Source organism: Struthio camelus, chromosome 2 (genome assembly GCF_040807025.1).
Source record: "Struthio camelus isolate bStrCam1 chromosome 2, bStrCam1.hap1, whole genome shotgun sequence".
NCBI classification, from domain to species: Eukaryota; Metazoa; Chordata; class Aves; order Struthioniformes; family Struthionidae; genus Struthio; species Struthio camelus.
In genome coordinates, this window is record NC_090943.1 from 141,436,596 (window position 1) to 141,461,062 (window position 24,467).

General features: G+C 43.1%; 1 protein-coding gene across 5 annotated transcripts in view; it reads right to left on the bottom strand.

Moving 5' to 3' along the window:
* The window catches only part of MAPRE2 (microtubule associated protein RP/EB family member 2), a 104,174-nt gene that overhangs the window by 39,467 nt on the left and 40,240 nt on the right, over window positions 1–24,467 (bottom strand). Inside the window, exon 1 of one of the 5 annotated variants that reach the window (XM_068932769.1) lies at window positions 20,196–20,431. The exons of 3 other annotated variants lie outside the window; for them this stretch is intronic. In XM_068932769.1, coding sequence (XP_068788870.1) covers window positions 20,196–20,314 — 119 coding nt within the window. In that variant the 5' untranslated portion in view covers window positions 20,315–20,431. Of the gene's footprint in view, window positions 1–456; window positions 635–20,195; window positions 20,432–24,467 lie in introns of those variants that run through there. One more of the 5 variants, XM_009683092.2, reaches the window with a different exon arrangement.

The window sequence follows — 24,467 nt, forward strand, 5'->3', positions numbered from 1 at the left end:
AGAGAGCTTTATCTTTTATGGAAAAAGGAGGTTCATTTTTAATTCTTTAGCAATGTATAACCTTCCCAATGTCCTCTTGGAATCTACGAACATATTTCTCCTGTTGCCATTGTACACATAAATAACATACAAATCTACAGTATTCTCCTTAATCCTAAGGAAGTAGGAACAAAAAGAATCAAACATAGCCTAAATATGTAAAGATAGAATCAGAGACCTGGGATTGTAGTTTATTGCTGCATGAATATAGTGATTTGGCATCTTTACATCAGTTTTTGCCATTGCAGGATGATCATATTCTCTAAATTAGTATTTTAGTTTCAGATAACTTCTAGAAGTTGAAGCTGTTCTACTTACTCAAATATTGAATTCTTACTGGGACAGGGACCTTTTGGATCATCAGTTCAGTGCCCAACAGTCACAAAGCATGCCAGATAGTCTGTTTAATAAACTTACCAACTTCTATCCTAAAAGTCAGTCAAGATGAATACCCCCAACAGTCCAGAGAGAGCTGCTTCAGAACCTGATTCCTCTAAATCATTAGGAATATTTCTTGTTGGCTTAAATTCATTTATTCTCCTGCTATCATTATCCTACTGTTCAAACGGCTTTTTCTTCCACAGAGTTGATTTCCTAATGCATTAGAGATTGCAGTGAGAGTGTGTCCCAATGCCTAGGCAGGCTAGATAAAATAAATCAATTCTCTGAGTCTCTTATAAAGTCAGGTCTTTTATTGGTCACTTTAGTAGTCCTTGAACACAGCTGAACAGAATTCAACTCGTTGTTCAGATAACCTTTCACCAAGACCTTGGATAATGGCACTTTGTGCTGAGAATTTTCAGAGCCACGTCACTTCACAGAATCACAGAATGGTTGAGGTTGGAAGGGACCTCTGGACCCGGGGGGGGGACCCAGTCCAACCCCCCTGCTCAAGCAGGGTCAGCCACAGCAGGTTGCACAGGATTGTGTCCAGATGGCTTTGGAATATCTCCAAGAATGGAGACTCCACAACCTCTTTGGGCAACCTGTGACAGCACTCAGTCACCCTCACAGGAAAGAAGTTTTTCCTCATGTTCAGATGGAACTGCCAACGGGCAGTTTTTGCCCTTTGCCTCTCATTCTGCGACTGGGCACCACGGAGAAGAGTCTGGCCTCATCCTCTTGACACCATCCCTTCAGATCCTTATACACGTTGATCAGATACCCCCTCAGTCTTCTTTTCTCCAGGCTGAACAGTCCCAGCTCTCTCAGCCTTCCTTCATAGGAGAGATGCTCCTCATCTTAGCAGCCCTTCACTGGACTCGCTCCAGGAGCCCTATGCCTCTCTTGTACTGGGGAATCCACAGCTGGACAGGTGTGGTCTTAACAAGGCTGAGTAGAGAAGGACCATCTCAAGATTTCAAGGTTTTTTTTTTTTTTTTTAAGTCTTAAATACACCCTCCTAGTTAAGTCAGGTCCTTTTCAGCAAGTCCTTATAATTGATAGCAGCATTTATCATCAGTACCCAAATGCATACACCTGAGATGCATACTACTGATTTTTATTTCATTTCTATCATGCTACGCTAGCCACATCTTTCTGTTTGGAGACATTGCTAAGAAGAAAAGATGAGCATATGCAAGTTTATATCTTCAGAAGTTTCAAAGAGCTCAGCCAAGACGATTCACGAAAACAGTAAACAACAATGTTCCCAAGACTAATCCTTCAGGAAGTCCACAAGTAAAAAAAAAAAATCAGAAATTCAGCATCTTTCAGAAATAACCAAATAATCAGCAGGTTGCAATGTTATTCTTGAAAGGAAATGGTTTGGTTGGGACTTCACACTTTTGTCTCTAGTGACACCCTGTAGATAACACAATTGGCTCCCTTCAGCGCCAGTCCTGCTACGTCAGCCCTGGACCCCAACCTGCCTTCTCAGTGAAGGAGAGCAAGATCTCATCTGTGGAATCTGAGGCTTGCATGGATTATTCCCTTTAAGGATTTACAGAGATACAACTGTTTGAAGCTTCATAAACAATTTTGCAGAAAAAATAACAACTGCAAATCAACTCAATCCATTTTTAGGTATGCTGGACTACTAGGCTAAAAACTGTTCAAAGAAAAAAAAAAAGACGACATGAAACAGCTCAATAACATCCAAGTGTATAAATACATAGAGCAAAGAAGATGAAGTTCATAATATAGGTCACTTTATAAAAACAAATTTCACAGACAGAGGAGGTCATTCAAATCGCCCCCATCTACTGACACGAAGAACCAAAACACAAAATTCCCAAACTTGCCTTACCAAACAAAAAGAGAGGTCAGTAGAGGAGATAAGTCGGCCCCCAGAAATCATGCTCTGATAAAGTTAAGCTACTGCCGGTACCCAGAGCAATTTGGTCAGAAGCAGACTGCCTCTCTACCCATGTCTGTATGGGCACACCTAGTATGGAAGAAATCAGACTACCCTTAGCCTGTGAAGTTCTTCAAACTTCCTGCAGGCTTCTAGACAACACAACTAATTGTACGAACACGGTATTGTACTCACTCCAACAGTTAGCAAAGGTTGCTCTCTTGGTACACATCAAGCTCTTGGACTGAACTGAGTGCTAGGAACAAAGATTTAGAAATAGGGTGTGCCTTTTTACTCTCAAAACCACATTATTATGGCTAATTAGGAAAGCTTAGCTTCCAGCACTAGGATTGAAGACAGACTGAATAGATAAATAGCACCTTTGTTACTGATGATATCTGAAGTTTAAAACTTAATTTCTACTATGCTTATTTTAGTATTTTTAGCTTTTTTATAGATTAAAAAAACTAGCAGAAAGCTACTAACATTTTCACTCTTAACCTAACAGATTAAACATTGTTTATAAAAACAGTCAAAGTAACAGTTTAATAGTGAATTTAAGACCCATTTAAGATTCGCAATAGTAAGTTTAATATTAAACCAACAGTTCAATATGGAACTTTCTACTCATTCTAAAGAAGACAAAATATTTAGATAATAACATTTGAAATAGAGCTACTCCGTTTTGGAATCACCACTAGTTCATCCAAATTTCAACTGGCCTCCTTAGGCCAAGCAGAACACTCAACAACCATCAGCTACCAGGAATTAAAGCAGCAAGTCTACTTTGTTAAAAACATTAAGCAAGTCTACTTGCAGGAAGGAAGCATCACTCTTCTCCAAAAGCAACTATAGGGAGATATGTGTCATTCTGTAAGCGAGAGGAGGGCAAACAAGCTCTTTGCAGCGCTGCATGAGATTGAGAACTTTACGTCAGGAAACACCGAGTGAATGAACAATCTGAGGTTTAAAATAACACCCTGAAGCACATCTGTAATGTTCTTATTTACGCTGTGTCTGCAAATGAAAGGGATTACTATGATGGGTCAAGCAAAAGTATTGGATATTTGTTAGAGACCACAGCTTCACATTCATATACATACGTACAGGTGAGCATGCGTCAAGATGAACTTCTGCAAAATCAGTATTTATTTTGGTAGGAATCAATGAAATGACAAGTCTATTTACAACGACTTGTTAACACATATCTGAATCTTCCATGGTCTCTTCCCTTGGAAGACTTTACAATGCCTTTGGTTCTTTTGTCTCCCACCCTTCCATGGTTATGTTTTAAATAAACACAGTTAGGAAAGATTTCCTTTACAGTAATTGTGTGTTCTAATTTGGTGCTCAGATACACACGTATCCTGTTTGCCACACACGCAGACCTTGAAAAAAAACCCTGAACAACAACTAGACAGAAGAGCCGACGTATTCTGTGACAGGCTTGAATTCCTGCACTTGAAACCCACAGCTGGGGCCAGCTTTTTCTAAATGACTCAGTTCCCTGCATGCTAAACTACTTCTAAAAAGGTGATCTGGATTCAAAGCATATATTAATAAACATCTCTAATGCGAGGCAAGAGAAGAGCTGAACAGGTGGAGACCTGCACGCTCTGTGAATGGCCAAGTAGTAACAACTTGTTTGTATGTCCTGATATATACTACTTACTCCTATCTTCCCAAGACGCTATTTACATTTTCAACTTGTTATGTCTCCTCTTGTTTAGACTGAACGCTCTCGAGCATAAGGATGTCATGAAGCTTAGAGCAGCCTGAAGAACAGCATCCACCTCACTGTGATGCTTAAGCTTCCATCTTCCACACAGATGTCTAGCTACTCTGTAGCAACCACAAGTAGCTCCAAGGCAGAAAATCACACCCCCGACTTCAGAGCACACAGGTGTACATTTAAAGCCCCTGGCAATGCACTGCTACAGTACTGCCTAGTCGTAAAAGACTCCCCTCCTGCAAGAAACTCAAATTAAAATCCCCCCAAAACGTGAACAAACCGTAACAGTCTTTACATGTTAGCTCAGGCCACTTCAGAAAATACTTTTACCCATACGCTGCTAAGCACCACAGACAGGCGCTCACGGGATTATTTAGGTGCCGAAAGTCACACACATGCTTAAGTAGCTTCCCAAATCAGAATCGTACCAGCTCAGCATGTCCAGTGGTCAACAGTACACCCAAAGGAGTGCTAATCTTTCTAAGCCATTACATGCAGCACGGAGTCTCCAGATATTAGGCGTTTTTCCACTGCTCTTGCTGCAGATAACTGCTGCTTTACAAGGCGTTATCCAGCTGTGCTTAAGCACGGTTTTGCAAGAGGCATATTTACTTTGTTTTTTGAGGAGAGGGGAAGAAAAACAGTTGCTGACACCAGAAGCTGTCTTATGCCAAAGCAATCATAATGGCAACACTGGAAGGATTACAGCAATGAATCCATGTCCAGTGCAATTACTGATCACACGTGCAATCGCCTCTGAACCTACAAGGCTTTTTTGTATTGTAGCATTAGGCAAGGTATGATATTAAGTTTTTAAATATAGAGGACGTCTGTGTGACACTACAAAGGAGAGCCTTTTTGAAGCTGTCTCCTGATGGTACCAGGATAGAAATTCTGAGCAAAACAAAAGGTCTCTCAACAAATACTGCTGAAGCGGAAGATAGGACAGAGAGGCTAAGATGCAGCCAAGTGAGACTGCCCTAGCTTCTGCTGGAAAGGGTTTCTCAGATGAAAGCTACTGCAAAACAAAAATCCCTGAGAGAAGAAACCTCTGAGCCTCACTGGCCACAGCCCTACAGAAGGAGAAGTCATCCTTTAATATAATCCTGAAGCGGTGGTTGATTTGCAGCTGGACCTTGCCTACTATTTTTACATTCATTACATACAGCCTTATCCATAGCCATTAGAGTCCACTTATTCTTGGAGTCGTCTTTGCTGAAAGGAGTCCTGAGGACAGAAAAATAATACAAAAAATGACAGTACATTCTGTCAACGTGCTGTTCTTCCCCTACCTTCTGAGCTATGCTGTGCTCCTGTAGCAAATGCAATTGCAAATACAGTACTCTGCCTTGAGGGAACTGATAACTGAAGTAATTTTTGTAGCTAGCACTATAAAATGCGCTATCCTTGTCAGAAACCTCAAACAGTTAAAGATGAATCACAATGAAATATTGCCATGGAAAAAAGAATAAAATAATGCTCTGGCTGTAATACTGGGAGAGCTGTAATTCAGCTTTTAAAATGCTGAATGTCCAATCTCTTGTGCACTGTACCCCTGTTGCTAATAATTCTGAAATGTTAAAAATCCTTCATTATGGATGTAACTCATTCCCTTCTGAACGCCATTTTAGCTTTATAACATGGATCTGACTTGAAGACCTAAAATTAGATGAAAGCACGCTACAGAGCCGAGACAAGACTGCATCAATCCACATACATTTTGACTGCCTGACTGCTGCAGTATTACCAGCTAGCACACTGAGCAGCAGACTTTCTATTGTTCTCATCGCAGTTCTCTGTTTAAATGCAAGTGAGGTTAGAGTACCAAGAAATTTACTTTGATTGGATTAGTGCATTTTTTCAGTTTTGTTCTTTTAAATTATAGACTGCCTGCCAATGCTGGGATATTCTGACCTACATAAATGTTTATGATGGATATCAAGGCCTGGTTTATACCCTAATCTGAATAACTCTTACACAGATGGGTGGTAATTGTGTTTTGTGGTACATACAGCCTTAGAAGACAAAGAAAAAAAAATAAAACAAAAACAAAAAAACAACCCAGATTATCTGTGAGGCAGAAAAATACTGTTTCTTTTCCAGACATTCACTTCCTTCTGAAAAACACAACCAAAAGCATTCAAACAATATACACAATCCGAGCCAAAAATTCTGAGATGGCCCAATAACAAGCACTGACTTACACTGTCTACTGCTTGCTTTTTGCAAAATATTTTACTTGAAGTTTATTCACTAAACAGTTGTGAAATTCGGGCGAGTCACTTGAATTTTATGTTTTTCATCTTTCAGTTATACTTGCACAGTATAAGTGACAGTTTTTTCACTCTTGGACTACCTTCCCACTCCTTGAGTCCTGCTGCCACTGACGGTGTATGGCAGTGAAATACATAGCCCATATCATGTCTCCATGGCAATACTAATAAATTTTATGCAGGACTCCCCTTTGCCTGCAAAAGCACTTGACTACATGCCATCTTAATTCCAGCTGGTATTATCTGCACAGCCAGAAAGGCTCTTCCTATCAATTTCTATAAGTAAATGAATCTTAAGTAAAAAATACATTCTGGACAAAAGAGAGACACTCCAGAAAGGCAGGTTTAAGTAGCCTACATGAAATGGAAGCGATTCACAGTCTTTGGCTGACACCGCTTCTGCAAAGGTATTTTCACTAGAACTAGTTACAAATGAACGACAGCAGTGCACAGCACTCTCAAACTAGGCCTTGGATAAACTATAATCTAACAAAGCAATAGCAATATTCAGTGCTAAATAGACAGGCACTGTTATCATGGGGAAAGCATGCATGAATATGAATATAAACTGAATGTTACTACAAATTACAAAGGCATTTTATTAATGAAGAACCACAGAAACCTCTGAAATGGATTGAAAGAGAGGAACGCGAATGCAGCAGTGCTAAAAAATAACCTGCTTCAAAAACAACCTGCTTTTACTTACTATCATTACCTCCAATCCCCCCCCCCCCCACCAAGGCCTTTACCTAAGATGTTAAGATACAAGGAAGATATACAACCTGTAAAATTTTCATAATAGATATGAGAAAACACTCTTTCACGAGAGACATCGGGAATGTGAAAAATGCTGAGTCAGAGAAAACTAATTCTCAGATTTATATAAACAGGATCGAAATGAATCTGCAGTCATTTCATAACTAGAAAATCTTAAAAAATCTGACGGATATGCAAGCAATCTTCCCTGAAACAAATCTCAATCCACAAAGACAAACTTGGGAGTTTTGATTCTCTTTATATTAACTTTTCACTCTTGTTGAACACAACAGATTGCTAGGCCTGAATACAGAACACAGTATAGCTAAAGAACTTCTAAAGAGGGTAAAAACATTGACGTAAGTAAGGTAACAGCAGTGCTAACTACAGTCTTTATGGTGGAGAAAGGATGGCTAGGGAGGCAGCACGTTTTAGCAAGGCTCCAACTCCTGGCCTGGGTTCTGCACATAACAGATGAACCTTTTATCTTTTTGTTTCCTCTAGATGATGGATGGCTTGTTACATTTTCACAGGGTGGATCTCCAAGTGCTTTAACAAATCCAGGTTTGCTGGAGAGCAAAGATAGCCACTGAGGAGAGCTCATCCTTAACCCACTGCCCACCTCGAGTACCGCACACAAACTCCCTGACAAAACGCTGCAGATGCACCCAAGCACCCGAGCAGTCCCCCGCGTTTACGCCACGGAAACATCTGCCCCCAAGCAAGAGGGAATAAGAATCATCAGAAACCCTGATTAGGAAAAAACACAACTCTTAGATGTAGCTTACGAGCACCTAGATTATTAGGCCCCTCAGGCCCTATTTTTAGCGACGCCAAGCGCAGGCTATGCTCCAACCTTGCAGCAACTCTGACAGGGCAGGCGGTCCGCTGCTTTCCTTGAAGTTTGCTCTCGTGCTCGTTTCCACCTTTTAAGTCCAGAAAACGGCGTAGACAGGCTTGGGAGTTGCAACGGGGACAAGATCCAGCTAGCCAGTAAAATGAAGTCACCAAATTAATTTAGTTTTGACCTATCTGGGGTTTTTCCCACCCCCTTGCCTCCCCCTCCGACATACATACGTTCAGAGGTGAAAGGCTAAAGTAACACGCCAATTTACTCCAAGCATGACGTAATGTCAAATGAGATTTTGTAATACTATACAGTCCTCCTCACAGGGGGCCAAAGCAGTCTCCAAGCGCCTCACATACTTGCTAGGAGCCAAGTATGCGTGGCTCCGCGAAGCCGTGACTCAGCACGAGAAGGGAACAGGACAGCCAGAGATTGCAGAAGAGGGCGAGTCTGGGAAGAAGGGAAAACAGGAGGATTACGCAAACGGAAATGCAATGATTTCTTCCTCAGTTTTCAACAGGAGACTGCAGTACACTTAATAAAGCCTGTTTATTCAAGGCATGTGAAGTTACACCAGGGAGCACTCCAGATAGCCCAAGACCGTTCCCGTGAGGCACTAGCTGGAGATGGACTACAATAAATCTTTTCTGCCCTCAAATGCAATTGCGCTACAGAGAACGAGGACCCTGTCACGGATCAACCTTTCTATCTCTACGTTAGAAACGAATGTAGACGCATCCAGTTTTCGTGCGTCACAACATTTCTTCTAACCTTAATAATGCATCTTACCGCAGGGAAGAAGGCCAGCCAGCCAGGGGCTTCCAAGCGTGCAGTGTTATGCTCGGGAAAGAACAAGAAATGGCACCGCTACTCACTGTGCCATCAGTGCAGCCACCCCAGGACTCGTGGGCACAGTCAGTGCCCTGCCGGGCACGTGGCCAGCCTCACTCCGATCCTCAGGCAAGTGACCGTGGCAGAAAGGTGACGACACTGAGCAGGGGTGTAAGTAAAGACAACATTTATTTTAAGCCACTTTTACCCTGCAGTTGTAAACAAGCATGTGACAGCAAATGAAGCAACATGCAACCATGCTGGCTGCTTTCATTGACGTCGCACTCCCTGAAACACCACTTTGTTTTTTTGCTGCCTAAAAACTTAAGCTTTAGCATGGCTGTCCCGGGCTCCCACGTCTACCACAGCTCTGCTGACATTTGGGGTTCAAAGGGCAATTGCCAGGCAAAACCCAGCTTTCTGCTGGGCCTGCAAGGCACTGGGGTGGGCAAGTTTCTAGGACACACGCTACAGAAGACAGCCACAAGCTGAACCCTGGTAGATGTCCCTGGCAGCTCTACCTCTGCAGACCACTGTACCAATGCACTCAATGCCTTTTACTAGCTTTTGTGTTCAACCCCTCTTTCTCTCTCTTTTCCCTTCCTTCACCCTGATGAAAGCTACGTTAAAAATAAGTCTCTGGGTATTGACATCACTGGGTTTGTTGAAACAGGACCAAATAAATACCTCTGTCCTTGGCTCATACAAACTCCCTTCAGATCGTTATTAATATTAAAAGATTTCCAGTGTTAATATTTCAGCCATGACACTTAATTTTGCTTTTGGACACCAAAGTAAGCTCACCTCCTCCCTTATTTTCACAAGTTAACAGTGTAACATCCAAGGATACACACCGAAATTATTCTGGTACTCAACATATCACTAGTCAATCACCTGCACTTAAGAATTAATCTTACTAAGGGCTATCTAGAACATAAGAGGTTCCAGTTACTTGGAATAACAGTTAAGCAATTGCACTTGGAATTGCTAAATTAATTTTAGAGAGACTAAAACTAATCCTTCACAGAGTAAATTGCCCTCTATGAATGTTAACTCAACCATCTGTGATCTATGTAATGCATTATTCTTGCTGCGTGCCAGTAACCACAAACTTATTTCACCATTGTTGCACTACCAATGCAATGGTTGAGACTACCAGTATCAAGCAAAGCTTCCTCAAAACCACGCTGGTCTTTGAAGATTCATGTAGTTTTTTGTTTAAGGGGTTGTTTTTCCAGTTTTAGGTTTTAGTTTTAAAAATCGCCTTCCTACTTAAAGGGGAAAATCCCCTAAGCTTTGTTTTCTCAAATAATGTTCTTACTGCTTTGATGCAATTGGAATTGTTAGAACAAACTGACAGGCAGTTACGACAGTCTTTATCCGGGAGCCCTGGTAAAGCCCTGCACCTTAAGCTAAGAGAAGCATGGATGTCCTGTTTAATAGGATTTGGCCTCCTTTCATGGAATATCTTGAGGTCAACTCCTAAAGTAAATTGCTTCCAGCTGGCAAACAGTGACATTAGCAAGTTCAACTCCCACAGTAAACACGGGGGGGGGAAAAAAAAAAAAGGTTCACTGCGTGAGTTACCTACAACTATGTGTAAGTGTAGTTAGAATGCAATAAGCTATGCCATAACGTGAATATTTAGTTTTTCCAGCCTCACAGTGTTGGTGCAGGTCATGTGAGAAGACAGTCTCATAACACCCCCTGTTAAGGCAGGTCAAACTAAGCACACATCTGATACAGTTTAAGAGCTGTGCCTATAGCCAAGTTTTCTGCAGATTAAACGTATTAATAACATTAATACTTCCCTCAGGAAAAAGATATATACAATTTATTAAAAGTTGAGAGCGTGATTCGTCAGCTTTTAACTTCAAAACGTAATCCTTAATTGCAATGTACATAATCAATTTATTACATAGCAGAACTATTCTTCTGCTCTTCTCTTTAACTACAAACTTTTGGTCATTCCTGGGTACTACACTGCAGAAGTAGCTCCCAGTGTAATGGACACAGAACGTAATATTAAGTAATTAATACACTGAAGCAGCAGCAGAAATATAACATTGGCAAGACTTCAGTTAGCAAACAGTTGAACCTGATGCATGTCTACATACTGTATCTGAATTTTTTGTATCCAAAACTGAGACTGCACATACAAATTTTTCTTTTCCTTCTAAACTCTCATCACAGGATGATCATCTCATCCTGATGCCGCTAACAACTTAGTTGCCATATGATTTTCCTTTCAGTTTTGTAATGTCCAACTTGATAACTCTGTTTTGTGTGCTGTTTTGAACTCGAGGGCCGTTTACACTTAATTGAGTTACAGATTAGGATCATAAAGTAATTTAGGTAAGCAGGAAACTCCAGAGGTCATCTAGTCCAACCTCCTGCTCAAAGCCGAGCCAACAGAAAAGGCTGCCGACGGTCTCGTCCAGCTGAGTTTTGAGCATCTCCTGGGACAGAGATTCCACAACCTCTCTGAGCAGCAGCAGTTTGACCATTCCCACAGTGGAAACACTTTTCCTAATATCTAACTGGAATTTCCACTGTTGCAGCTGGTGTTCATTGCCTCTCCCTATCCACCTCCGAGGAGCATCTGGCTCCATCTTCTCACCACCCTCACATCAGGCAGTTAAAGACTGTAACGAGATTCCCCCTCTCCTGAGCCTACTCTTCTCCAGGCTGAATAAACCCCGCTCAGGTGCTCCAGACCCCTGGGCCTTTTGGTGGCCCTCCGCTGGACTTGCTCCAGTATGTTGCTGTCTTTCTCAAAGGGAAGAGGCCAAAACTGGATACAGTGCTCCAGATACAGTCTCAAAGTATCAAACAGAGGTGAATAATCACCTCCCTGGAGCTGCAGGCTACTTGCTTGCCAATGCGGCCCAGTATGGGGGTGGCCTTCTTCAAACTTCGAGGGCATGCTGCTGACTCACCTTCAACTCGTTCAACAGAACCACCAGGTTCATATTTTATAGTACTTCAGTAATAATTTGAGAGGTAGTGCTTAAGATGGTACTGGAAAAATAAACCTCACCCTACAAAAAACAGGACTGTTTAAGAGACACGGCAGTTCTATAGCATCCCAGCTGCTAAAACTCGTTTATCATTTGAGGATCAAAAACGTACATTGGAGATCCAATCTTCAGCAGGTAGAAATATAGATTAGAAAAACAAACAAATTCCTTATGCCTCCTTGAGTTTGACAAGTGGCACAAAAGGAATGTGTTGACCAAAAACAGTGTTTCCAGATCCTAATTTACAGTCTACATCTTAAATAACATTCTGAGGAAAAACATTTCAAAACGTTAATGTGGGCAGGGTGATATGGACCCCAAATAATGTTTCAATAAAATATAACTAACCCCATTCGGCATAACAAAGTTTTCAACAAAGCAGCTGTTTATATGTGAATGTTGTCCTTTTATTCAACCAATTACCATTTCACTGCCTCCATGCTCTCAGCAGTCTTACATACGATAGTCTTTCTGTATACGAAAGTTCCCAAGGGACTTTCATATCACTGGGTTATATACTCCACTCCCATACAAACTATTACACACAGATTCTATAGTTACTTTAATAAGCCATGATTTGTGTAACACTGAATCCATGAATAAAGCAAATGCATACTCTTCTGTAAATATTTCATTGCTTCCTATTCATGATACTACTGGATCAGCTCCACAGAGATTAACCTTAAAAAGTTAAGCATAACAACCGTGTAAAATTTGCCTAAAATGAATTTTCATTCCCCTCAAATTGTTTAATATGTATTGCCAGCAAGCCCTTCTGAGAATCAACACTGCATTCCAGAGTGACAAGCAAGAATTTGCATTCAAGTGCATCTCTGAATAATTACAGCTGTTTGGGGTAGGGGATTCGTATAGTACTAAGAAACCTTCTTGTACAGGGGAATGTTCACTTCAGTTACTCTTAAGTGACAAAATAGAAGCCCACTAAAATGACAGTTGTCCATAGCCTTTCTAACTACCTTTAAGGGTTCCAAATTGCCAAGAAACATTAAAAATTAAACCTCTGGAGCGCTGCCAAAAAATACATACAACCATATGAAAAAACAGCAACATATACCATTGCTTTACCCTCTTTCAAAGTGAGCTATTCCTTATTCTAGCTGTCAACTGCCATATTGGTGAAAAAGTGCCCATTTTGCATAAAGAAGAAATTCCAGACATTCCAAAATGAAAATTTTCCACTTTACAGTAGCTTTTTAAAACATGATTCTAGATCACTCCATGTTTCTGTTTAAATTCATAGGAGCTCAACCCAGCGCTCTCCAATGCTTCTGCCCTTGTCCCTCCACCCATGCAGGATCCTGATTCATAGGCTCCATCTTCTCTCACCTCACCCATATTTCAAATCCCTTCCTGCCCCCACTCAACACAAGTGAGTGATGCAAGATGGACGTACGTCAGGCCAGAACATCAAGACCACAGTCTGCATGGGATATCCCTCTTCAAGCAGGGCAATTCAGCACCGTTGTAGGATTTCCTACGGAAGCTACATCCTTACATCTCTACTCACTGATTAATGTTTACATATCCTGTTTGGAGAGCGCAGCAAAAAATAGATTTAATACAACAGCACAACTCAATAAGGTCTATGTGAAATGGAAAATCATTTGCAAGCAGTTAAGCCAAGACATTTAACGGGTATGTTTTCAGCGTACAGAGCCTTCTCTATCAAGTATTTTGTACCTTAGTATACCACCAGGACACTAGAAAAGTTTCTGTCAAAATATAACAGATTTTCATTTTGAATTATGTATGTGTTAGCATGAACACAACGGAACCGTTTTAAAAATAAAAAAGCCATCACTTAAAAAAAATAATTAAACAGGTGTTCAGTAAACTTCTACAGAGGATATTCCCCTTCCATCTACCTATAATGAAATAACATGAAGATGACACTTTATTCGTGAGCCAGGCAGCAGAGATCTGAGCATGGCAAGACTCACACAGCTATTCAGCACTAAGCTAATGTTTTCCATGCACAGAAGGAACGTGGATGTTTTTTCCTTTATGTTTTGTGGCTCTGAAACTGGCAGCAAGCGATCAGTACCCCTAACTGGAGATCAGGATTCGGCAGGCGTGTAGCATGCAAGTATTCTTAGGCAGTCTCCAGTGCCACACTGTTCTCACCGCTGTCACCACTGTTACTCCAAGCTATGGCCTTCATGCCATCCCGTTCAGTGGTTTGCGTGATTGAGAACAGATGTGGTGAGACCACTTGTTTTCAATTATCAAACAAAGGCTGAAAGTTGCATCTCCAAAATGAAAAGCTGGCACATGCTTCATCTGCTTCCCTACCAAGCCTTTGCTATAATTACCTTTGGGCATCAGGAAGGCAAAAAGGCTGTCAAATTAAACTAACCTCCCCCACCCCCACTTTCAGCCCCCAACCAAAGCTTCTAAAAATTTTTTTTAATATGTCACTCATTCAAATGCAAAGGTTTGAAATGCAGACCTACTACATTTGTTTTCTTTTACTGCCTCCCAAAAGCAATTTCATACCTCAAAAGGTTACTCCAAGGATTCCACCTAGCTGTAGTCTAGCCTACCTGTAACGAGCTAATTGGGTCTCGTTTTCACTAGCTGTTCATGCAGCAAAGATAAAAACCAAAGAAATAGCTTGAATCAGGCTATCTCGATCCACAGCCCCACTTCCAAATTACCTTCCTTCATAAAGGTTCCACGATGCAGCATTTCGCAGTACCTGCCTTCCAGGGAGGCTAGCCTGAAGAAACTAGACTGAAGCCAAAATGTCTACTTCTAAAAAAAAGATAGAATTAAGTTCACTTCTGTCGTACCCTAAACTTATCCCTTTTTTGTTGCTGTTGTTAGCATGCAGGAAAATACATTGGTGTTGCTATGCAGCTCAACAAACTAGTTAAAAATAAAACAAAACAAACCCAAAACTCTCACCTACAGGATGTTTCAGAAACCCACAAAGATTGGGTGCAACTTCCCACCAAAGAGGTCGGAACCTCTTTCGCGACAGTGCTTGGATATAAGCTGAAAAGATGGTGGTATCTGAAAGTCAGGTTCACTTCCTTACATGAGCTGGGTCACCTCTGAGGCACCTTCTGTGTCCCCCTCCCTCCTTCCCCCAATAAAGTTACCTTTCCTTCTTTGTTCCCGATTTGGGGGGGGGGGTGGGAGTGGAGGTGAAGAGGGGGACACAACACCCCCAACCCCAAGTACTGGGCATATGTTTTCTTTGAGGAGAATCTAAATGCAGATCAAAAGAGGCAGGCCACTAATGCAGACGCAGAACGTTTAGGCTTCAAACTGCCAACGTATTGAACAGACAGGGCCATCCTCCTAACCATCTGAAATATTTACTTGCATTCACACGTAATTCTCAGTTATCTATAAATAGTTTCGCACTGTACTCAGCTCTTTTTGGAGCGCTGGACCTGTCCAGCACAAGGCACTCGCCAAAACAGTTCTCCCTAGGCAGAGAACGCCCTAATCAGAAAACAAGATTAAAGAAAAGCAGCAGCGGCAGCAGAGACGGGAAGCCAGCTTTATGAAAGTGAAAGAAGAGAAAATAAAAGGTACCTAAGCTGACAGGAAATAGGGGAAGATTTCTGCATGATACCGCTTACGCTGGCTGGTAGCTGCTTGCTGTAAGTCATCAGGATGGTTTCCTCTTGGACAGCGAGCAACTACGATGTTGCATTCCAGATGCTTGAGAGACAAGGGGGCTGTCACAAATTCCACTTTTAGGAAAGCCCAAGCCAAATTTATGGGGTGTGATTTTTACAAACACTTAGTATTGCCTTTCTCCTCCTTCCTCTAAAATCTAGAGTAAAACTCCCATAACCTGCAGTAGGAGCAGTTAGGCCAACAGCCAGCAAGTCTGGAAATGATGTTTAAATTACTAATATATTTAGTAGCATTTGCTTTGACTAGCATTTACCATTTTAAAGGATGAAGACTGCCATGCCTGTTAGCATTATGAAATGAGAAAACAACTCACCACACCTATTCAGTATCTTTTCCCCTGTCTCATCAAGAAAAGTTTGGGCCTTAATCTATTAATTACACAAACGGCCTTACTGATTTCAATGGAACTACCTACTTACTATATTCAATAGAACTTAATTTTGGGGTAATACATGTTTTCTGTCCATTGTAAGCTAAAGCAATAAATCTATCTTTGTACCTTGAATAAGGTTCCACAGCTTTACGTGTATGGAAGAAACAGGTTGGCTACAGACTAAAGTAGGAGCAGTTCTGCACAACATTTCCTATGCAGCATGCACTCTTACAACAAGAAGCCCATTTGTGCCCGCCGACTCCTCAGGAGATAGGAGGGCAAGGACCAAAATCAGATTTTTGCATATCAGAAATCTAGACTTTCAGTGTAGAAACTATCAACTCACACTGCAGCAAAATGCAGTCAGATATACTTTGTAATACACCACAGCTTATTTCAGCAGTGAATGAGGAAATCATCACTTCCGTTCAACTTTCATTATTATGCACAGCACGGTCACCCATCAGCAGCTTAAACAATGGTTTCCAAAAGGAAGACACTTAGAAAAAAATATTTTAACAGATACCACTAGAAACTATATATTTTCATGAAACAAAAGGGTATTTTTAGTTTGTTTTTTTGCTTTATAAATTGAATACATAAGGCCAAAGCTTAGTAACTGGGAAAAAAAAAAAGGGAAACTAATAAAAAAACCCACCTCTCTTGAAAGTTCTGCGTATAAAACTAAATATAACTACTTTGCAAAGAACCAGTTAAAACCAATTTTCTAGCAGCGCACGAATAAAGCAGAAGTTAGCAGTCATATCCTGCAAAAGAGGGTACAGTAATTCTTTCCTTTTAGGATTGAGTATTTTAGGCTAGGTATGTCATTCAAAACCTAAGTCTTTTTGTACGGCTAGCTTTGGAAAAAGAAAGATGAGCTGATCCACCACACAAAATGCCTAGATTGACAAAAAAGCACTGTAGACATGCCCTGTTTACAAAGTTTTCCACACAGCTGTTGATTTCATTTTTGATTGAATTATTTCAGTCTTCTTTGAACATCTAAGTACAAGTACAATTGTGATGCTGTTCTCAAAAATGAGCCCAAATCTATTCTGGGTCAACAAAACGACACCTCAGTTCCAACCAAACTTCAAAGCTAGTTTGACCAGAAATGTTTGCAGCTGACACATTTGAATACTTCCTTTGGAAAAGAAACAGCATTTTACTAGAGAAATATAGATTTATTACAATTAGTTACTGTCCAAGGTAACATCTCCCTGTGACTAAATTTTATGCCAAAGCGCCTGGTTTCCATTTACCAGCTAAGTGAGGCTGCATGAGAAACTTAACACCCTGGGCCTGTATGGCCCAGTCTGCAAAATATAATACGTCCTTTGGAAGCCTCTTGAAAACTATTTGTGGCTTTGCATACAGAGCACATGCTTGAGACTCGTGTGCTATAGGTTCAGTTCCCGGCTGTGTCCTCGACTTGGTGGATAACTTAAGGCAACTCCTTTCACGTCAGCTTCCTAATCTGTAAAATGGTATAAACCTTACCTCTCTTTTAATCTGGTTGAAGCATTAGATATTAAGTCTTTGATAGGAGCTGGGTATTTAAAAAATAGTAAAGCTTTCTATTTAGATCTGAGGAAACTGGTAAATTGGTAATACGGTTTTATGATCAAGAATTATTTTGTTTAAAAAATGTTTAAGAAACAGAGTATGTTAAATCAGAATGAGAAAGCATTCTGGATATTACAGGAAAGAAATTCAATATTTGCACTTCTTTACATACACTAGGCACAGTTAACTCAAGAGCAAAGCTGCGGTATGTTAAAGTCCATTGTGAGCAGTATGTACAGAAGTATGTACTGTACAACTCTTGATCTGATGTCATGCTTCAGGCTGTCTTTAATCACAAAAGCAGTCCATATTTTTAGATACAGATGGAATCAACCGGCCAACAATCAGAGGCATAACAACTTGATGTGTCATCTGGTGGAGTTGTATAGGTTGCTCTGTAAGTCTGCCTCCAAGTCAGCACAGTAGTGTCCAATCGACTGAATGTATTAATCTATTATATTTAGCGATCTTCAGCTTCAGCACATCCTTAAAGATCTATATGAAAGTTAAAAGGACATTCTTTTCTAGTATCAAGGAATTCTGCCATAGTTTTCACATTTTTTTTAAGGTTCCCTTTCTGTTACGCTTGAAAAATCACTTCATAAAGTACTTAGAGCTGCAGATGAAGACAAGCTAAGTATCCTTCTCCCCACCGGAGAAAGGGGGAGCTGACAGAGTTGGGTGCTGTGATTCTGTGGATTTTTGTAAGCCTTCGCAGGGAAAAGAGAATGTGAATTTGACTACCCAAATGAGTTTTTTATTCATGCATTAAAGCTTTATTTCTTAGATACGTTTAATTGGATTATTCATTTACTACCCTAAAATAACATGTAGCATTAGCAGTTCTGCATTCCGTTATGTTCCCGGAGACGGACAGAGCCCTATGTAAGAAGTGCTCATCTGGATGAAAGACTATTCAGATGCAGAGTAACTTCATGGTTTCTGGAAAACTGGGCAAGTTGCATAATTATTTCTGTCATCAAGTGCTTAACATAGCAGCTGGGCGAAAAGTCTCTTCTAGACATAGTTTCTTGACCTGCCCGTTATACACTGCACTGACTTGTTGATGGGTGCAGAAACTACATGTACATATGTGGCAAAAGCATAAGGGAGAATCCAACTCAGAGGTTTTCAGAACCCTTCTGGTAAGAAAGCAGTAGAGAAGCGATCAGTAGCACCTAAGATACACGTTAGGTTAAATGCAGATAGATGCATGGTAATTCATTTCAGATCAACTTCCTATTTCTACTTAGCTATGTGACAGAAATAGAGCTTTCCTTGCAAAGAGACTCTGTTATTGCTCAGCAGTAATTTAAATCTAGGAAGTGAGAGCTCCAGTTTTTCTGCAAGTAGGATTCAGTCTTTACAAAAGCTTAAAGACAGATATTAGAAATTTGGTATTGCTACTTCATGCTAAATATGTGCATAGGGTCTTCATTAAAAAAAGCAGCAATAGATTCAGAGATTCTGGGGGGGGGGGGGGGCAGACCAAATTTTGTGGTATTCAAACAAACCACACGCTACGAGGTCACAAGCACTTCATGATCACACATACGGTCACGACTGTACGATCAGCAATACGATTCACTACTAAGGTTATTAACGGTCAGCTACGCCCGTAGCAGCTATGTTTTCCCTCAGCAGAAGCAGAAATACTGCGCTTCTCTTCAGACAAACCAGCTAAGTCATCCGCATTTGTTTTGGCCTAATCGAGCATACAACTTGCCACTTTAGCCAGATATCTGAACACAGCATCACTTCCTGCTGCTTGAAAAATCAGCTTTAAGGGGCGTGTTCTCCGCAGAGGCATCGCTCGCTGTCATCGAGGCAGCGTTTAAAACCACCGTGCACGAACAGCAGAGGAGCTATGACTGGCCATATTATCATCACCCTTCGGGTCGCCAGCGGGGACCACACAAAAACCCAGTTGCGCCCTGAGCGGCGCGGCCACAACGCAACAACGTTATCCAACAACGCAAGCGATTGTAACGAGCTTATCTGCCCGAACATATTGTCAGAGACGTTAATGCAAAAAAAAAAAAAAAACACCAAAAAAACAAAAAAACCAAAAAACACACCAAAAACAAACAAACGATAAAAAACCCTGCCAGCACGACATGCCGAACGATTAATCAAAAACGCTCACACTGTGACAAAGGACATACCCCCCCCCCCAATCCTCCCAAAATACGGATAAATAAATAAAGAGAGTAAAACGGCGCTGCCACGGGGAGGGGGAAAGAGGCCGGCGCCCTCCGGCAGGCCCCGAGCCCGCGGCGCGCCGGGGCGGGCGGCCCCCGGGGGGGCTGTCACCCCCCCCCAAAGGCGGGTTTTTTTTTGGGGGGGGTACCACCCTTCTCGGGGGGGGGTTGGAAGGGGGACGCAGGTTTGCGCGCCGCCGCCGCCCCCTTCTCCCGCACGGCGCCGCCGCCGCTGCCATCCGCAGCGCGGTGCTGCGGCTCCTTCCAGAGGCAGCTGGCCGGCCACGGCTTGCTTTTTTAAGGGATTAAAACAAAACAAAACAAAAAAAACCTAGCAAACCGACCATACGCAATTTATTTCCACCCCCCCCCCGCCCCCATCAATAGGCGAGGCCGCAGAGAGCCCCCGCCGCCCGCCCAGCCTATGCACAAAACGCTTTCCGCCCGCACAATGCAAACGCTGCTCCCCACGCTAGCGGCGGCTGGGGCCGGGGTGGGGGTTGGGGGGGGGGTTGCCGCCCGGTTTTGCGCGCTCCCCCCCACCCCGCACCGCAGTGCCGCCGCCGCCGCCCTCCCGCCTTACCTGTAGGAGCGCTCCCCCCGCACCGTGTGCTTCCTGAAGGGGATGATGGTCCCGTTATCCTGGATGATGTCGTTGTTGTTCTCGCCATTTGGGGACAGCGCTTGGGTCGGTCCAGGCATTGGCGCGCCCGCGGATCCCGCCGCTCCCGCTGCGGAAGGTGGAGGCAGCCCGAGTCCGCCCGCCCCGCGCTGCTGCTGCTGCTGCCGCCGCCGCCGCCGCCGCCTCCCGCCCTGCCCCGCCCCGCTCCTGACGTCAGCCCCGGCCGGCGGGCCGCCCGCGCCACGTGACCCCGCCCCTCACCATAGCAACCGGCTAACTCCGCGCTGCGCCGTGCCGCCAGGCCGCGCCGGGGCTGCCCCGCTCCGGCTTGTGGGGGGGGGGGGCGGTGAGGGACGGGGCGCCTCTCGCCCGGGCTCCCCCCGCGGCGGCCCGGGAGACGCCGCCGCTCCGCTCGGCCCGGCCGCGCCAAGGGCCGCTCCGGCCCGGCTCGGCCCGGGGTGGGGGGAGGAGGACACGGGGAAAGCCTCAGCGGCTCCGGCCGCCGGCTGGATGCGGTAAATCCTCATCTGTGAATCGGCCAGACAAAGCACTGAGGAGACCCCCCCCCCCCAAGCTGCAGCCGCGTTGTTGGGCGGATGGCGCGGAGGGGACAACCGGCAGCTTCCCTTCCCCCCCCCCCCCCGATTAGTTTTCGCACGGGCGGAGGGAGGCGGCTCAGCGACACGCCGTTTTCGCTTCAAACGCGGCTTATCTCCAGCCACCTCGCTACGACAACAGCAGCTACTATTTTACCCTTCATTTCTGGGAACAAACAAGCGTACTTCGAGTACTGCGGCTCGACATCACCTCCCCCCCCCCACCACCCCCGATACTACAGGGTTATTTTGGGCTCAAGCTTTTGCAATTAGCATGAAACAAGCCTCCCCAACATGCTTGCTGCTCCATTACAATACCCAGATGGCAGCACTGTAATTCAGACATGAAAACAGCGCACAGCTCCCTCCTTTCTGTTTTCAAGTGCGCGTGATAATTGCTATCTCCACCGCAAGGCTTGCCCCGGTTTTCCAACCCGACCGGCCGCAGCTCATGACAGCAGCTTCTGTTTAATACAGTAAATGCGGGATTAAGAAAAACGTACATGACTCTTAAACGGTAGGGGAATACGTCAGAAGTCACGCACTCCTAACAATAGAAGGTCTTCAGTGCCCTGATGCTATTTTTCCCATACCTGTTCCCATACCTGCTACTTAGCCTGGATTTCCCTTCCCTCTCCCCACCAACTCCAGCACATCTGAGTTATTAAGCTCTATCTCCACCCTTACAGCTTCACTGGAGATTATAGTAAAACAAATGTCAGGCTGCATTGCATATTTGCAGGTTGCCCCTGACTTACAGAGAGAAACTATGCGATGGCCTATCCTTTTAAAATCTCGTCTGCGTCAAAGACAAAAAGGGAAAAAGCTGCCAATACAGCAACATTGAACTGCTGGTACGGCTAGTCCGATTAACACGGCCATTCACACAACTGCTAATCTCTTCTTCCCCTTCATTTCAAAGTGCTCATTGTCCCTCCCTGTCTACTTCCCTCTGCATATCTCTCGGTAGTTGAGATCTCTGCCTATGTCCCCCTGTCTAAATAACAACGTCCTTCAAAATTTGAATTCAGCCACAGAGCAGCTCTAGTCACCTCCTGCGAAGCAGATCTGCCACTTCATGGTGGTAAAATCGGCCATATCACAGCAATGAAGCCAAACTCACAGGTTTACTTACGAGAAGAACAAATGATCAAACTGCTTACAAATTATCTTCTCTGAACTGGAAACAGCAAAAGCGACTATGAGGATAGCCTCTACCTAGCTCCGTGTGATCTCCAGGGTGTTAAATGCAGAAGAGCAACAACTAATCCGGGAGATTCCCTAACTTCTTCCTGATCTTGGGGTGGGATGGAAGATCCCAGAACGCAACTCACTTTAAAAATGAGTTTTAAAGTGATAGATCAAATTCAAGCAATATGAGTATTTCTAATAGATTAGCATGTGCCTATGAGAACATTTTAATAAAATTCCCAGTCTCAGATGTGAGTTTGATCAGATTTATACTTCAGACTTTTTCTGCATGAAAGAAAAGTGATGTTACAAAATTTTAATGAACTTTTCTAAGCTTTCAGAGCATCGAAGTGATGCTTTGCTAAAAGCTTAGTTTACGCTATTTTACCCATAATATAGACTCCGGATTCATAGAGGAATGGGGAGGTGAATACAACCAATAAATAAACACTTAAACTGCAATTAGTCTGCCAATTAACCACTGCCCTCTGAGCACTAAGACAGGAGCTTTTATTTATCGTTTCCAGCGGGTTTTAAAATATACTGAAAAAGAGAGATTTTGCTTTCAGTTACTGACACTTACAGTTGGTACACTTTATTGAAAAATGCTCCATTCATTTGGCAACAGTAAACCCACTGCAGAAAGTTTCCTTTGAGTCTTTTTTTAAAAAGAAGCAAGAAGACACATTCTGCTTAAAAGGCCAATAAGTATCTTGGTAACACTCAAGAGTACGGAGAAGCCAGAAATGCTACATGGTGACAGAATATAAAAATAATCTATAGTGGGTCTTTAGCTGCCAGACATAGCCCTACCTGCTCTGCTAGGCAGTGAGCAGTAAAACACTCCGCTACCCTAACTTGTAAAAACATTTTTATTTCTTCAGCAGTGGCAAAGAACAGAAGCTTCTTTATTGAAGTCTCCAAAACTGTTTAAAACATGTACTGGCAAAGCCACAGCACAGCGCAGTGCGGGTGAGGACAGCACGGCAGCCTCACTTCAGACCCCTTATTGCCTTTGCATTAGGATTCCAGTTCAGAAAACACAGTCCTCAAAGTCCTGCCTTGCCTATATAAAAGCTAAACTAGGCCTGGACAACAGAATTTTGGCTCAAAAAAGCACACAGCCAGTGTGTGTTTCTTCAGCTGATCTAGCACATCCTGGGGGGCACGGGGTGACACGTGGATTCCACACGCAAGGCAGCCCTTCTGCTTACATCTCTGTTTCTGAGCACTGCATGGCCAACCAACACAACTCATTTCTTTATGTGCAACAAGCCACTGTTTTGTCTTCCCACTTGCATCGTTTTGAGCAGAGGATTCCTAGATCTGGACCCAGTCACACAGAACAAGAAGCAGAAACTTGTTGCTATTATTAAATGACTTTATAGCTTTCATATGCAGTAGACATACAAACAGAAGTGCAGCTTTAAGAATAAAGGTCAAGTAAGAATAGCATTGATAAAATCTACCTACAGGAAGTTGAAAGCGTTTTAAACTGAAATGCGGTACTCACATGCGATTAAGTAGACTAAGCAAAGCACAAAGATATAGGAGACTAATTAATGTACAAGGGTAGAATTAGAAAAACGGATCTAATAGATTTTCAAGCACTGAGAACCGCAGAAGTGATGGTTGGAAGGGAACTAGGGACGTTACCTAGTTCAGTCTCCCAGTTGGAGCAGGATCTTCGCCAACATGAGATCAGTTCAAGTGTGGCTTGGCCTGGCTAAGTCTTGGAAACTTCCAAGGATTGAGATACCATCACCATCACCTGGTCAACCTGCTCCAGTGCTGCAACAGCCTGCATACCCCATTTCCACCTGACTTTGGCTACAAGCTGATCCCACACTTCCACTGCAGAATATAGGAAGTCCTAGTTGTCCTAAGGACAATAACCCTCCCAGCTCCTCCCATCCCTTCCCCCTTCCCCCCCAAAAGCCACCACCCTGCACCAGCAGATACATTTTAACGCTTAGATTTCTACCACGGTAGACCAAGCAGAGTGAACACTAGTGAGTACCACAACTACAACAGCCCTAAATATCATTCTCCAAAACATGGTTACTTCTTCCTCCTCAGAGCTTTCATTTTCAGTTCCTTTCTAATTACTCTTCTAGGCCTCACTTACTGCAGTACAAAGGCCATGCAGTATAGTTTATAAAAAAACTGAGGGTCAAATCCCTTAAAGGCCCCAAATGCAGTGTTACAAAGGCCTTAGGCATGCTCAAGCCAAAGTTTCATGCTAGTCAGTTAATCACAGAATCACAGAATAACTGAGGCTGGAAGGGACCTCTGGAGATTGCTTGGTCCAACCCCGCTGCTCAAGCACGGTCACCTAGAACAGGTTGCTCAGGACTGCGTCCAATCAGGTCTTGAATATCTCCAAGGATGGAGACTCCATAACCTCGCCGGGAAACCTCTCCCAGTGTTCAACCACCCTCACAGT